The sequence below is a fragment of the Alexandromys fortis genome, unplaced genomic scaffold (genome assembly GCF_014885135.2).
Source record: "Alexandromys fortis isolate MF-2015 unplaced genomic scaffold, M_Fortis_MF-2015_v1.1 scaffold_192, whole genome shotgun sequence".
Taxonomy (NCBI): Eukaryota; Metazoa; Chordata; class Mammalia; order Rodentia; family Cricetidae; genus Alexandromys; species Alexandromys fortis.
Genome location: NW_026068071.1, coordinates 1,396,611 through 1,412,059, shown reverse-complemented (window position 1 = coordinate 1,412,059; position 15,449 = coordinate 1,396,611). Strand labels below are relative to the sequence as shown.

The following is a 15,449-nucleotide window of genomic DNA, read 5'->3' as shown; positions in this document are numbered from 1 at the left end:
GGTGTGTTCTATGAAAATAATGAGTGCCATCCTTTTTCTTTGGCTAAAGTTCAATTCACAGGTCAGGTCATTAGACCTTCGAAAATGTACATTGGATGATTTCTAGTGCATCCACAAGATTGTACAGCCATCACCTATATCTAGTTTGTGATCACTTTCATTGCCCTAAAGAATGATACCAGACACCACTCATCACTCCTCCCTCCTGTCAACTTCTCACAATTACTAATTTACTTTCTATCACTGTTTGCCTATTCTAGATGTTTCATTTACATGCATTCATACAGCCAGTGGCCTTTTGTAATGGACTACTTCCATTTAGCACGATGTTTTCACAACTCACTCCTGTGTAGTGTGCATCAGTACTTTATTTCCTTTGTTGCTGAATAATCTCCCTCTGTGTGGCTAGGCCATGTTTTGTTTTCCATTCATCAGTTGATAAATGGTTGGATTGGTTCCATCATTCTGCTCACATGAATAATACTGCTCTGACCCCTGTGCATATGTTTTGGAACAGCCACATTTTCATTCCTCTTGGGTATGTAACCAGGAGCAGAATTGCTGAGTCATAGGGTAATCCTCTCTAACTTGTTAAACAATTGTCCAATGGTTTTCAAACCTACTTCACCAGCCTACATTTCTGCTAGCGGCAATATGGACGTGCTAGTTTTTCACATCTTGTCAACACTTCCTGTTATTGCTCTTTTCAATTCTAGTTATGCTAGTGGTATCTTATAATAGTCTTGATTTGCATCTCCCTAATGGCTAATGAAAACATCATTCTTCACCAGCTAACTAATCTCAATTTTTACACACTGCATTCCAGGTATCCCTTTCCTATTATGACATAGTTGTACTCATAATCCCACTCTATTTAGCTAAGTAATGGCTTAGCACAGATGCAGTAAACTTTAGAACAAGATGTTATGTTCCCAAATCATGGCTCCAGGATCTGGAAGAACCACTGTCAACACACAGACTTTGTCAATTCCTGAGCATATTCTGCTATGAAACGTATTTTTCTGTATGTGAGAACTAGATTATAAGACTCAGGAGCTCTCCGTGAGAAAAATAAGTTCACGGTTTTGCAAATCCCGACTCTATTAGGAAATGCACCAGAGTGTAAATTTATTTATCTGATCATAGTAACTAGTTGAGCCATACAGCATAGATGTAGACTTCTCAGACAGATGTGAAACTAAGTCACCAAAAATCAAAGCAAACGGAATAGACATAATGTCTGCAGGGAACTTTCCATTAAATGACAAAATCACAAGTCCAGCCAGACCTAGACTTCACTATCTTCCGACTCTCACGCTCCACTCTAAGTCCCTCAGACATACTAAGTTCCCTCTTTTTATGCACCTGTGTGCACAACCTTGTGTACTCAGGTGCACATACATGTGGAAGAGAGGGGACAACCTTGGTGTCTGCATCAGGAATGACATCCATCTTCTTTGACATAGGGATTCTCACTGGCCTGGAGCTCACCAATTAGGCTAGCCTGACTATCCAGTGAACCCAGTCATCCTCCTGCCTCCATCTCCGTAGTGCTGGGATTAGAGATACACACCACCCCATTCAGTAATTTCCTATGTGTTCTGGGGAAACTCAGGTCCAGGTGCCGAAGAGGCAAGAGTTTTATAGATCAACTAAACTATCTCCCCAGCCCTACATTTCCTCATAAACAGAGCCTTTTCTAGGAGGTCTTTGCAAAAAAAAGTCTTTTCATCCCCTGGTTTCACCTGATACATTCAAGATTGCCTTAGACCTTGGGTTTACTTGGTAACATTTCTGTGACAAATTATCACAGGCACAGTGTTGGAAAACAGCACATACATTCCAACATTTGAGGAGTTCAGGCACTCGCTGGGCTAGGAGGATCAAGTATCTTATGGAGTTGTGTGCTTGGGGCCAGGAACTCCAGGGGAGAAACTGTTTCTTTGCCTTTTCCAGGTTATGGAAGCTGGTGTATTCCTTGACTCATGGTTTCTTTCTCCACATTGAAAGCTAGCATTGCAACGTCTTCAAAATCTCTCTTTCCTCATCCTTCCTTTCTGTCTCTCCTCCCAGTTCTCCCTTCCCCTCTGCCCTCTCTCTAGAATTTACCCTTCTACTCCCTTCTTATGGGGAACCTTGTGATTGGATTGGCCCCACCCAAATCCACGTTAGTTGCACATTAGTACGGTCTCTTTTAGCATATAAAATAGAATATTTATACATTTGGGGATTGGGATATGGACACAGAAATCTTTGAGAGCCATTATTTAATCTGCCACAGTATTTAATTGCCTGTCATGATGGCTCATCACCATAAATAAGTGTAAAAACTCATTCACTGGACAGTACTGCTTCCACAGGTTTATAAGCACCTTACATGTTGGGAGCTGCAGACCCTCAGACCCTGAACTTTCTATGACCCCTTGCCTGCTGGAGTAAACAACTTGTTTTTCTATGCTTGCAGCTACTCTGAACACGGAACCCTCCTGAGTTCCAAATAACAAGGAAGTGGTTTCTGGTGGGCTTGCAGTGAAAAATCCTGAGGGCTAGGGCGTGGCCACTAGTTAAGGAGAGCCCTTGGAACAGAATAAAATTGGCATTCTTGCTTCAAGAGTGACCCGTGTGTCTGTGTGTTCTCTACTCCCCAGACCCTTGCCCGACTGTGATTCCAGGTGATGCAGGTGGCACACTTACAGAGCAAAGCTTGTGTGCTCCACGGATATTTCCAAGGTCCACTGAATAGATGACACTGAAGAAATACTTAATCAGGTCCTAACGAAGTGACCAGTTTGCTTTTGCTAAACCTTAGTGGTTGAAGGAGAGGAAGAAAGCTAAGACTGTATCTTAAAATACACTGAAATGATTCACTAAGCAATTAGAATCGCCAGGTGTTGTGGCACACTCCTTTAATCCCAGCACATGGGAAGCAGCAGTGATGGATCTTCATTGAGTTGCAGGCCATCCTGGTCTACTTGTTGAGTTCCAGGCCAGCCAAGGCTACATTAGTGAGAGTTTGTCTCAAAAATAAAGAATTCATTTTATACACATGGCACTCTATCAGACATGCTTCATGAGAGAGGAACATTATGATAATTGTGTTATTGAAATATGAAACCAAGATAAGAGTAGCTCAACTGAAGGCAGGATGACCAAGCAGCAGGACACAGAAGCAAGGGAGTTGTGGGTGGGGGACAGAAAAGGGGCAGCGACAATAAGAATGAAAAGCTGGAGAAAGAGGTAAGGACTCTCTTTAGACATTCTCACACACTTCTCTCTGATCCATTCTAAAATTAAAGAAGTAAACATCATAAAGATTTGTGAAAAGGAGAAGAGAATACAGAGGGGAGGGGAGAGGAGGGGAGACAAAAAAGAAAAGGGAAGAGAAGAGAGGAGGAGGTACTAAACGATCTCCTGGCAAGCAGGAGAATATTAATGGCGACCAAAATAACTGATACATATGTGTGTGTGTGTGTGTGTGTGTGTGTGTGTGTGTGTGTGTGTGTATCAATGTTCAAACACAGGGGAACTCATTCTGGTCCAGATTTGCAGAACCTGAGCTATCCAGTAGCCACCCGGAGAAGATTTCTAGCAGGAAATCAGAAAATATATGTCACATGCTTGCAGCAATGAGCACCCCTGGGAGGTCTAAAACTCTGGAACATGATATGAAAAATATAAAGACAAATGCGAGATCTGATTTCAGGTATTTCAATGGTTGCAAGAAAACAGCTTACTCAAACAGAGGGTCAGAAATACAGAAGGTTTTACATTAATGGCTATATACCAATTTGCATTTATTTACAGGGCGCTGGACTTGGTAGTCCCGTGTGCCTCTCTCCTGAGTACCTACTTCTGCTTGTTTTAGGATTTTATACAATGCTTCCCTAGATATCAAAGCAATGACTAAAATGTTTATTTATTTGTGTTATACCCTCGGACTTCAAAACTCCTAAGTCCCCTCATTCTCCACAGAGGAGACCCTCAACTTTGGCACTGACTCTCTTTGCGTAATGATTCTTTGTCGCGGGACTGCCCTGAACACTGCAGGGTGTTTAGCCATTTCCCTGGCCTCCCAACTAAATGTCACTAGCAGAAACCTCTCCCTGTGGTAGATAGCATAGTAGCCCGCCAACAATGTACATGCCTAAGTTCCTGGAACCTCTTAGTACATCATAGAAAAGGGGCATTAAAGTTTCAGCTGCAATTAAAGTTTGCTGATCAGATGTCCTTAAAATAGGGAGATTACCCTGGATTACCCAGATAATCCCAATGTAAGCATAAGTGTCTTGAAGAAAGTCAGATGTAGAAACGACTAGAGAAGAAGGGTCAAAAAAGATAACAACATAGCAAGCTTTGAAGATAAAGGGAAATGTGCAGCCTTTGGAAAGAACACAGCCTCGCTGATAACTTAAATGTAGCCTAGCTGAGACTCACTGGCACTGCTGGTCTCCAGAAAGAGAGGAGATTTGTATTGCTTTCAGTCACGAGATTTGTGATCAGAAACTAATACAGCAGCACCACTAGCTGTAATATCCCAAAAGGACTTCAAGATTCTCCCAACGGTCTCTTGAGGACAGAGTGACTGTCAGGTTAAGAGTCCACGGTTCTATATAGCATAGTTTGAATTCCTCCGAATCCCATATTAGGGCTTTCTGTGATAAACACTGCGCTGCCTGTTGAGCAAGGTCACCCAAGAGCTAGTCAGATACCTTCCCACCTAACTTCTCACTTCACAAATAGGTTATGGCATCTCACCTCTCTCCAGAAGACAAGAGATTCCTGGGGAGAACAGATGTATTCCTTATCTATGCTTATAGGTACTCCTCCGAATGGACCTGATTTCTATTTTCAACACATTTCTGTATCAAAAGCCTTGCAGTTGCTACATAGATTGGGTAGCTAGCATCCGAACCACCCAACCTCAAACGTATTGTTGCATTTAACCCTTTATCATTCTTTGTTGAGACTCTAGTGTGACCAATGCCTCTGTGCCAATGCATACCTGCTTTCTTTCTTTCTCGGCAAGAAATAACCCCGCAGGGAGCTGAGGAGTTGGTTTACCATGCAAGTATGAGGACCTGAGTTTGAATCCCCAACACCCATTTAAGTCTGGACACGGTATCATACATCTATAATCTCAGTACTCATGCTTCAAGATAGGAGGTAGAGATGGGAACAACCGAAGTTCGCTTTCAAGGCAGAGTGGCTGGCTTAAGGAGTTTCAGTCAAAAAAGCGATCCTGTTTCAAACAAGGTGGAAGGGGAAAACCAACATCTGAAGTTGTCTTCTGACTTCCACACACATACCCCTCAGATCGGCACACAAATATGCACAAGAAATGACCTCCCATCTCCTTGTATGTAAGTATGGCTTAAAGATCAAATTCAACTGTTCTCAAAACAGCATAAACCTCCAACACACTGCCGAAAAGACACTGAATCATTACTGGCTCAACTCTGGTCCCTTATAGTGCTCATCTTTTTATACTACGTCCTCACTAAGAACTTTCCCCATATCGGGACTTCTCTGTACTCATGGTGCCTAGAGAAACAATGTCTTAGACAGGAATGAAGAAAAGAAGCCATAGATCCAGAAATTATTGTAATTGTGAAATACTCAAGCTGGCAAATGTCTAGTAGCATAAGAGCATAATTCCAGGTCTAGTTAACAAGAATCAAGAGCATTCCAGTTTTTAAAAGACAGGTGGCATTCCATTATCAGAGGCAGGGGTCTGTTTAAAGAACGCCACGTTGGTAAACACGTACTTATCACATCATCATACAGTGTGTCCATGAATCGGACTTGGGAAAATCAATATTGAAACACATAGTACAAGAATTTTAACAGAGTCATTCCTAATTTTGTCGAATACCTCCCAGGTTGAGACCATAAATCAGACATTCCTGAGCATCAAGTGTCACAAGAAATAGTACTGTGGGCATTTATGAGAATCATGGGAGTGGAAACTGTTGTGTGCCCAGTTTTATTTAACATCTCAGGGTCTGCTCAGAGTACTACTAAATGCAAATGGGTGATACATCACTAATTAAACCTGAAAATGAATTTTCAGATATTCATGTTCACTTATGGGAAAAGATAGAAAAAAATACGAAGAAAATTTTAGAAGTGTGTGGAATCTTCAAGCATGGCTCCAGAGGAGGTATCTTCATGGGTTAAAAATCAGAGGAATGCACCAGTAATACAGTAGTCTAGCTCACTGTAGGCACTTGTTAGAGCCCAGTCTTGGATGCTGCACTAAACATCGCAAATGTGAGTGTTGTCAGCTAGGGCGGATTTAGACCTAGAAAGTATTTGGCAGCATCAATAGTTTTGTTTTGTTGTGTTACTGGGATAAAGGAATGGTGTGCTGGCTAGTTTTATGTCAACTTGACACAAGTTGGAGCTGTCTGAAAGGAGGGAAGCTCAGTTGAGAAAATGCCTCCATAAGATCTGGCTGTAGGGGGCTGGAGAGATGGCTCAGTGGTTAAGAGCATTGCCTGCTCTTCCAGAGGTCCTGAGTTCAATTCCCGGCAACCACATGGTGGCTCACAACCATTTGTAATGAGGTCTGGTGCCCTCCTCTGGCCTGCAGACACACACACTGATAGAATATTGTATACATAATAAATAAATAAATAAATAAATATAAAAAAAAGAAATGGTTGGTTTTATTAAAAAAAAAAAGATCTGGCTGTAGAGGTTTTTCTTAACTAGTGATTGATGGGGGAGGACACAACCCACTGTGGGTGGTTCCATCCTTGGGCTGGTGGTCTTATGGTATATAAGAAAGCAGGCGGAGCAAGCCATGGGGAGCAAACCAGTAAGCAGCACTCCTCCATGGCCTTTGTATAAACATATGCCTCCAGGTTTCTGCCCAGTGTGAGTTTTTGTCCTGCCTTCTCAGTGATGGATTGTTGCCTGGAAGTGTGAGCAGAAATAAACCCTCTCTTCCCCTTTTTGGTCACAGTGTTTCATCACAGCCACTCGTCCCCCAAACTTCGCCAGGTGCTCTGGGGCACCTAGTGGGCAGAGGGCAGGGCTACTCAACACCGCAGCACTCACGGCAGAGAAATATTGGGCCTCAGATATCAATAGTGTCAACGTTGAGAAACCTCGAGTCAGAACAAACAGGCAAAGTGCAAGAAACAAGTCTGTGTGAACAAAGTGCACTTTTAAGGCCTCTGAGAAACCACACAGGCGCTCATTTGATGGGTTTTTGCAGTCATTAATAAAGTTAGGATCTCTTAGGACAAGGGACATAGCTTTCCTACAAGCAAGAATGATGGGCAGTGCCCAGTGGATGAATTTTCTTGGCTCTTGAAAAGGTTCCAGGACATTCAACCTTTGAAAGGTAACCCAGACCATTAAATTCCAGACCTAAGAGTTATATTAGGATAGCTTGGCCTCTACCAAACAAAACCAGCATTGGACCTACATGCCAGGATTCCAGCCAATCACCTCATATATGCCTCAAGCATAAAAAGATTCCCATCCCTGCCCACTTACACACATAAATATTTTATGAGAAAATGTTGTTCTTTTGCTAGATGGCAATGTACTCAGCTTTAACCACTACAAAAGGGTGAAAGTCACGGTAGATAAGTTCTGTGCAGATGGCCTATACACTCTGAAATGGACAGAAGTCACCCAGTATCACAGCAACTCCAATACTTCTTCTTTGAGTCAGAGATGATAATGGCTAAGAATGTGAGCATCTATCAAACCTCAAAAATTGGCTTGCTTCTGGTATCTCTCTCTCTCTCTCCTCTCCCCTTCTTCCCCCTCTCTCTCCTTTACCCTCCTTCCCCTCCGTTCTCTAGGTTAATCTGCTAAGGTGTGTTTCTGAAACGGAGCCCGGAGCTTAGCTTCTCTGCTTCCCAATACCAAGCCAGTTTGGGATGTAATGTGGTATCTCTGCCTCAACTTTTCTTCCCACTGATTACCTCCCTGATCTTGTTGGCATGGTTTTTGATCATTTCTTCCCTAACTTGCGTGTCGTGCAGCAGCAGCAGTGGCTACTCTAAATCAGTCACTAACACCAGGTGATCCTGTTATTTATGATCAATAATGTTGATTTTTTTGTAGATTTTGTAGATTGGTCTACTAAAACTGAAATCGAAGTTAGCTCATGCTAACATAGCTGAGAGGCTATTTTCAAACTGTTTGGCTTGGTTGTGTTTCCTTTATTTAGCCTAAATCTCCAGCAATTACATAGTATTTCATTTCATTTCTGTAATGCTAACTGTGCCTTAAGATATTTAATTACAATTGATGAGATCGCCCTTCCTTTATGGAAACAGATCCCAGGCAAACCTACAGAGTTTGTGGATTAAAGCGGGAAGGAGGGGGTCATTTTTTAACCAACTACTATTTATTCCCCTAAAAGTATGCTGCTTTCCAAGTCCCCATCAACCACAGTTTCCCAATGGCTCTATTCTCCATTCAGAATCAGAGAGCCAACATTTGAAGGAAATCAGATAGCTCCCTCTGAGTTCCCTATTTATTATTGATTCCTGATTCATGTCTATTCCAGTAACTACTAATTGTCCTTAGTGGAATTTGGGCGGATTTCTATGATATTTCAGAAAGTATTCAGTACCATAGATTTCTGAAAGTACACCTTTAGCGAAAACTAGAGTTATTCCACCTTACCACCCAATCTCTCTCTCTCTCTCTCTCTCTCTCTCTCTCTCTCTCTCTCTCTCACACACACACACACACACACACACACACACATACAGACACCCCACATACAACTTTCAGAGTAGTTTCTGAATTCTGTTGAATAGTCTAGTGGTGGATGTATATCAAATTATATTTTCACCAGATCATCGCAAAGAACTTAGCAATGAATCGTTTTGAGTTCCTAAAATTATTCATTCAGTCTGGGTGACGAGATGAGAGGACCCTTCGATTGACCTCAACATCAAAAAGAAATCAGAACACCATCTCTTATTCCAAGTCCCGTGACCACTCCAAAGTGAACCCTAGTACTCCTCCAGACACACTCCTATGTTGGACATCCTAGGGTGGTCCCATTCTGGCACCACCTAAACAGCCTGAGTCAAGCAGCTAAAGCGGATGCCTCACTCTGTAAATAGGACAGACTTAAAGACAGCCTCCTGGAATTGCCTGGGGCATCCAGTTTGGGGCTGTGAGACGCAAGGCGCTAGTCCCTACCTCGGACCTCCACACGACATAAGGGTGGCTACGACTGTTAGGTGGCGGCTGGAACTTCCTCTGCTGGAGCCATCTCCTAGGAGAAGCAAAGATGCCATTGGGGCCTCCCCCGGAGGAAAAGAGGATGCTTGCGGGACTGCGGCCACTCGCGGACCCGGCCAATACCGAAGGCAGGTCCCAGGCCATGCTCTTCTTGAGACCACTGCGGCTCAGTGGGACCTCGTAGTCAAAGTGGAAGCTGCCAGAAGGCGACTTTTCTTGAGGGGTACTGGGTGTGGAAAAAGACGAGCATAGAGGTCTGGGTGTCGGGAACCGGGTAGCCCGAGGGTGCTGACTTCGGGGAGAAGACGCCGAGCCCGAGCGGGGACCGAGACCCTCTGGTAGGAGCTGCGGAGAGTGGAGACAGCTTACTGTGGAGCCCCGCAGGCCGCCCTCGGTGCCCATCTCGCTCCCGCAGTCACCGATCAGGGCTGGGTCCAGGCTGCGCGTCTGGCGCAGCTTCCTTTTGGAGAATCCCTTGGCCGAGGCCGTGCCGCCCGACGCGGGCGAGGAGCAGGAGAAGACACTGTGCAGCAGGCTCTGCGCGGACATCTCCGCAGGGCTGGGTCAGAGGGCCACCTTCTTCTCTTTTCCCTCCTAGAACGTTGGAGGCTGTGACCTGAGAAAACAAGTGGCTGGAGTAGGCTGGAGGAAGGATGCCAGACGAGGCTCGCCGAGGATGATGGAGGGCAGTGCCCCGTTCACGCGCCACCAGCGCGCTCCGAGTGTCCTCGTAGAGACAGAAAAGGGAGCTCCACCCCCAGACTTCTAGGAAAAAAGAGGTGCTGATCCCTTTACCGCCTTTAGAACCTTCTCCCGGGAGTCCAAGTCTCAAAGAGGCTAAGAAAGAGGAGGAAGAAGGTCAGTGGCTCGCTGAGATCTTAGCTCCAGCCCGCCAGCGCCACTCCCCCTTCCCAGCCGAAGGCGGGAGACTCTGCGCTCCAGCTCTGGCTCTGGACAGGCTCGAAGTCTCCAACAAGCTCCTCCTCGTGGCCTGAGGACAGTCCAGAGGGCTCGGGAGGAGGCTGCCTGAGAGCCCGCCCAGAGCACGTCTACCGTGCTCCCGGCGCGGTGAGAATTCCTCTGGAGGCACCGAGCTCAGTTGCCAGGTTGCGCCCCCATACACCTTTTTGGTGACTTGGGGACCGCGGCTGCGCTTTGGGAATCAGTTGGGCTCTTGCTCCCTCCTTTCCTACTGGCGAGGCTCAAAGGTATCTTCAAGCTCACATTCCTGCGCGGTCCCTGTGTTGCTTCAGTGGGACACCCTGCGTGCTGCACCCCGGGCCTTCCAAAAAGCGAAGTGACAACAGTAGCAAAGAACTCCCAGCTGCGCTCAGCGCTTCTGTGAAAGCACTGAGCTCAGAAGACACCCTCCGAAGCGGTTGTCCCTGTTCCTCTGTAGAGTGACACTTGATATTCGCTGCCAGCCTTGTTTGGGCCCAGAGCTGGCGCAGAGATGTCTCAGCACCCTTGCGCCAGAGGCATCGGGAAAAGGGGTGGCCCGGGACGGGTAAGGCCAGAGGAAGGCAGGGTCTGGAGCCGGGGCGGAGCCAGGAGCAGGAGAAAGCCGAACGTGAAGTTTTCCAGGCGCCAAACCTGGGAAGCAGCTCACAGAGCAGGCGGCTAGTCTCTGATACCCGGCCTCTAGGGAGAAAGTCTGGAGGACGGAAGTGCGGACCTTCTCCCCGACTCCCCTCCCCCAAACCCAGGGGCGCGCCTTCTCCACACACGTTTCTGCAAAGGAAGGGGAGTGTCAGATTGCACCCCACCCACTTGTGTCAGACCCGCCGCCCCGGACGATTTTTCTGAATTTAGAGTTAAATCCCCTGCCTTCACTCCTCCTACCTTAACCCTGCCGCTTTTTTTTTTTTTTTTTTTTTTTTTTTTTTTTTTTTTTTTTTTTTTTTTTTTTTTTTAAGGAACGCTGAAGATGTAATTCAAATGCTCGAAGCTGCCCACGGGGACCTACTAAGAAAAGTGGAAGGAGGTGGGAAGCCCTCGAGTGTCAGGTTCCCAAGCACGTGTGTAGATGTGTTCTGTTTAGGAGGAGAGGTGAAGAGAGTTTGGTCTGGGTATGTAGATTCACTGGACTAAAATTAATTGGCTTGGGGGTGCGCCTGTGCACGGGGCTTAGCTGCCAGGTCTTGAGTAATTGAAAAATACTGGAGAAGTCATAGTCAGTATACCGGGCTTGCAAATGAACCCGGAGCAGCTTCTTCCACTTTCCCACTCAAGGAATCCGTAAAACGCCAAACTTCACTTGTCGCTTGTGGGCCTTTCTGATGTCACACTTAAATTTTGCTATTCATCTTACAATCATCTTTGCAGGAACTACCGGGATTGGTCAGAACGTTGGAAATACCCTTTTCTTGTGGTTCTCTGTGTTAAAAAATAAAAACAAACAACAGCAAAAATAACAACAAAAACAACTGGGCAGTGGTGGCAAACGACTTTAATCCCAGCGCTCTGGAGGCAGAAGCAGGCAGATCTCTGTGAGTTCGAGGCCAGCCTGGTCTACAAGAGCAAGTTCCAGAACAGCTAGAACTGTTACACAGAGAAGAAACCCTGTCTCAAAACAAACAAACAAACAAAAAAAAACGTGGGGGTGAAGAGAACTAGGAATAAATACAAAACGAAGTTATTAATATGGCTGTTGGACACAAGTATTTATTTGCCTTGTGAAAATCCCAGCAATTGTCTGCTTTTGATTTTAGAAGACCTTATTCCTGTGACACTGGCTGCACTGGCGGATGGCTTTATTGTGGCTTTTCACAATGCCACCTTGAGGTTCCCAGGTGGTTTACTCTTTAGCAGGAGGCAGGCCATAAAATCTAATTCACAGGGAAATGCATTACCTACACAAAAAACCTGGGGCATCCTGTCCAGGTTTCTCCTGTAGCCTGTACATCTGTTTGTAAAAGCAGGAGCTGGCCTCCCTGGGATAACTTGAAAGGGAATGAGCTGATGGGTGAAGATAATCCTTTGTTTTAGTTTTGATTGTGGCTTTGGTTGGTTGGTTGGTTGGTTGGGTTTGTGTTGTGTGGGTGGGTGAGCGGGTATCATGGCTAGTTTTGTGTCAACTTGACTCAAGCTGGAGTCATCAGAGAGGAGGCAGCCGCAATAGAGAGCAATTAAAAGAATACCTCCATGGGGCTGCAGTCAAGGTTCTATAAGAAAGCAGGCTGAGCAAGCCATGCCCAATGAGCCAGTAAGCAGCACCCCTCCATGGCCGCTGAATCAGCCCCTGCCTCCAAGATCCTGCTGTTTGAGTTTCTGTGCTGATTTCCTTCAGTGATGGATTATGATATGGAAGTGTACGTCAAATAAGCCTTTTCCTCCACATCTTGTTTTTGTTCATGGGGTTTCATCATAGCAATAGTAACCTAAAACAGTGGCTATCATTCTAATTTTGGTCAGAGTCACGCTATGTAGTCTCCACTGGCCCGAAAACTTCTATGTGTTCCAGGCTGGCCTTGAACTTAAGAGATTTTCTTGCCTCTGTCTCCCCATGCTAAAATTTAAGGTGTGAGTCACCACAACTGTCTCTCCTGCCTAAAAACCAAATGTGAGATTCTAAGATCCCATCACTGTCTGTTGCTGTCTCTTTCTGTTTACTTGGCAGGCCCCAAGAGTTGTCTGTGGTTGTCAGTCAACTGTTTTGAGAGAGGCCACAGGGTTTAAAATCATTTGATGGCCTACCTGAAAGTATACCATCTTTGGGGGCTGATAACCTTAGCAACCTTTCCTCCTCAAAGAAGTAAATATGGGTGTATCTTGCCTGACCTTTCTTTGGTAACAATGCCTCATAACTTTTCACTCTTGACAAAAACACCTATTTGAATAGTCTTCGGTGTTAGGATACCACTGCACAGTTACGCCTCATTGCATGGCTATGCCTCACTGAGTCTTGGCATTTGGAGTAGATGTTTAACAGAGTCACACTTTATGGGACCACTTTTAACTCAAGGTAGCTGAGTAAATGTCATTTCTAATTCAGGTGGGTGTTCTCTTTGTCTAAGCTCCTGTGATGTTCATGAGGTTGAAAATGCACCCCTGTCAGGATTGTGATGGTCAAATAGGAATGTCATACAGGTGCAATGGCATTTCTGGTCATGGATGGAGAGCCACCAAGCAGGATGACTCCTCTGTCAGCACCTCTAGGGCTTGGAGCAGATACTTGTCAGTTAATTCATCACCTTGCCTCCAACAGGTCCTGACCCAACACTAACTTGGAAGTTGCTTCGTGGTTGGGAAAAGTTAGCTAATGTATTTATTTGTGCTTTTAAAACACAGGAACAAATGTAATGGTTCTTCTATAATGAAAGATTTTTGTGAGTAAACCATTTGGATTTTTTAATATTAAAAAAAAAACTCTTTTGTGGTGGTACTTACCACAAAAAAAGGAAGAAAAAAAGCTATGACAGAATTGAAACAAACAACAGATACACCCAAAAATAGCTTTATACCCTCTTCCACAACTCAAGTGTCTCTCTGCCTGTATTCCATCCATACTTGTCATCTAGTATTACCCTTTCTTGGTCTCTTTCCTGAATGTTACTACAATGTGCACACAGTTGTTCACATGTAAACATGAATACTTTCTAGGCTAGCATCTGCCTATGAAGGAGAATTATGGATCTCAATTAATATTGTACATTTTAAGTTCATACTTTTAAATATTAGTTCATTTTACTTAGCAGCATAATAATTCATTTTGTATATTTCCCACATTTTCATTACCACATTATAAACCAATAAGAAGATAATTATGAATAAAAGGAAAACCCTAAACAAAGTTCCCTAACTTCAGAATGCTCCTTCTAATTGTGTAGAAGTTCACTGAAGTATTTGCGACTGGACAAGTGTTAACTTGTGTGGCAACTCTAATCTAGCTGTGTGATGTTTTTATTTGTAAATTCAATACAATAAAGTAACTTAAAAATAAATTGCCCATCGTATTCCACACCTTTAATCACAGAACTCAGGAGACTGAGGCAGATGGATCAATCTCTTTGGGTCCCAGGCCTGCTAGGTATATACAGTGAAACCCTTTCTCAATAATAGTAGTAATAAATAAATTTATTAAAATGAAATTGAAAAATACATTCTTTTCCACCTAAGTATTAAGTGTATGGTGCAGTTCTCAGAACTTTTGGTATTACTCACTCTTGCTCAGGGCATCCTATGTTACTCTTTCCATGCAGACTCAGCTCCTATTGCCCTATTGCCCACTCTGGTTGACGGCCAGGTTATGTTACCTGAAACGAAGAAAGAGATGCCAGTCTACTTACCAATTCCAGAAGCAGGTGAATGTGTTAAAATAACTAGCAGAAGCTCTCTTGTTTTATTATTTTCCTTTTTTCTTTTCTGTGTATGAATATTTTGCTAGTGTGTATGTCTATGCACCTCATATAAGCAGTGCCTGAGGACAGAAGCCAGTGACACAACCCCTTAGAAGTAGAGTTGCAGTTGGAAGCTGCCCTGTGGCTGCTAGGAACGAAGTCCTGCTTCTGAGGAGGAGCAGCTTCTTAGCCACTGAACCATCTTTCCAACTACCAGAATCTTTCTCAGCATTCATCACCTAACTTTCAAGGAAAATAAACAACAATGAGAAAAATTATTTTCAACATATATTCAAAAGCAGTTCCAAGACTTTGCTCCATACCCCAAATTGCTACTTGAATATAATATCATGTTTATTTGAGCTTGGGTTTTTTCTCAAGGCCTTAATGAAAAGTTCGAAGATACAGTCTATTAAGGAGCAGAACAGTCTGTTCACTATTCATTCGCATTACAATTATCACAGAAATTTGGGCTTTAAAAAATTGATGCTATCTATTTCATCTGGTCATGGCACAAGACTATTGTAGTGAAAGTTCTAGAATCCTTGGTCTGACATCAAGGTATCCTCTTACCAAGGATTTCAGAAAATATATCAGTTTTTTTTTCTATTCACTTAAGAAATTTTTCTGCAAACACATCTTACTATCAAAGGATATATTCTGATGCTTAACCTAAATTTTCTTTTCTATATCCTAACTTTATCCCTTGGAACTTTTCATGTCTCCAGCCAAAATTTCTCTTTACTCTTGGTGTTTATCCCCTTGAGCTATTTGTAGATTTGTATCAGGCCCCTTGGGTCTGACTCTGTGGTTTGGCTACACTAAAAAGTTCATATTTTACTTGAAAACCATCACTGTTGATGATCTTCTTTGGGCTCCTTCCAGTCA

At 44.0% G+C, this 15,449-nt stretch overlaps 1 protein-coding gene across 3 annotated transcripts in view; it reads right to left on the bottom strand.

The window, feature by feature from the left end:
• Arhgap6 (Rho GTPase activating protein 6) overlaps window positions 1-10,915 on the bottom strand; it is a 508,986-nt gene extending 498,071 nt beyond the window's left edge. Inside the window, exon 1 of one of the 3 annotated variants that reach the window (XM_050121031.1) lies at window positions 9,181-10,915. In XM_050121031.1, the coding sequence (XP_049976988.1) occupies window positions 9,181-9,771 (591 nt within the window). In that variant the 5' untranslated portion in view covers window positions 9,772-10,915. The remainder of the gene's footprint in view (window positions 1-9,180) is intronic. The other 2 variants (XM_050121029.1, XM_050121028.1) reach the window with 2 other exon arrangements.
• Window positions 10,916-15,449: the final 4,534 nt, after the last annotated feature.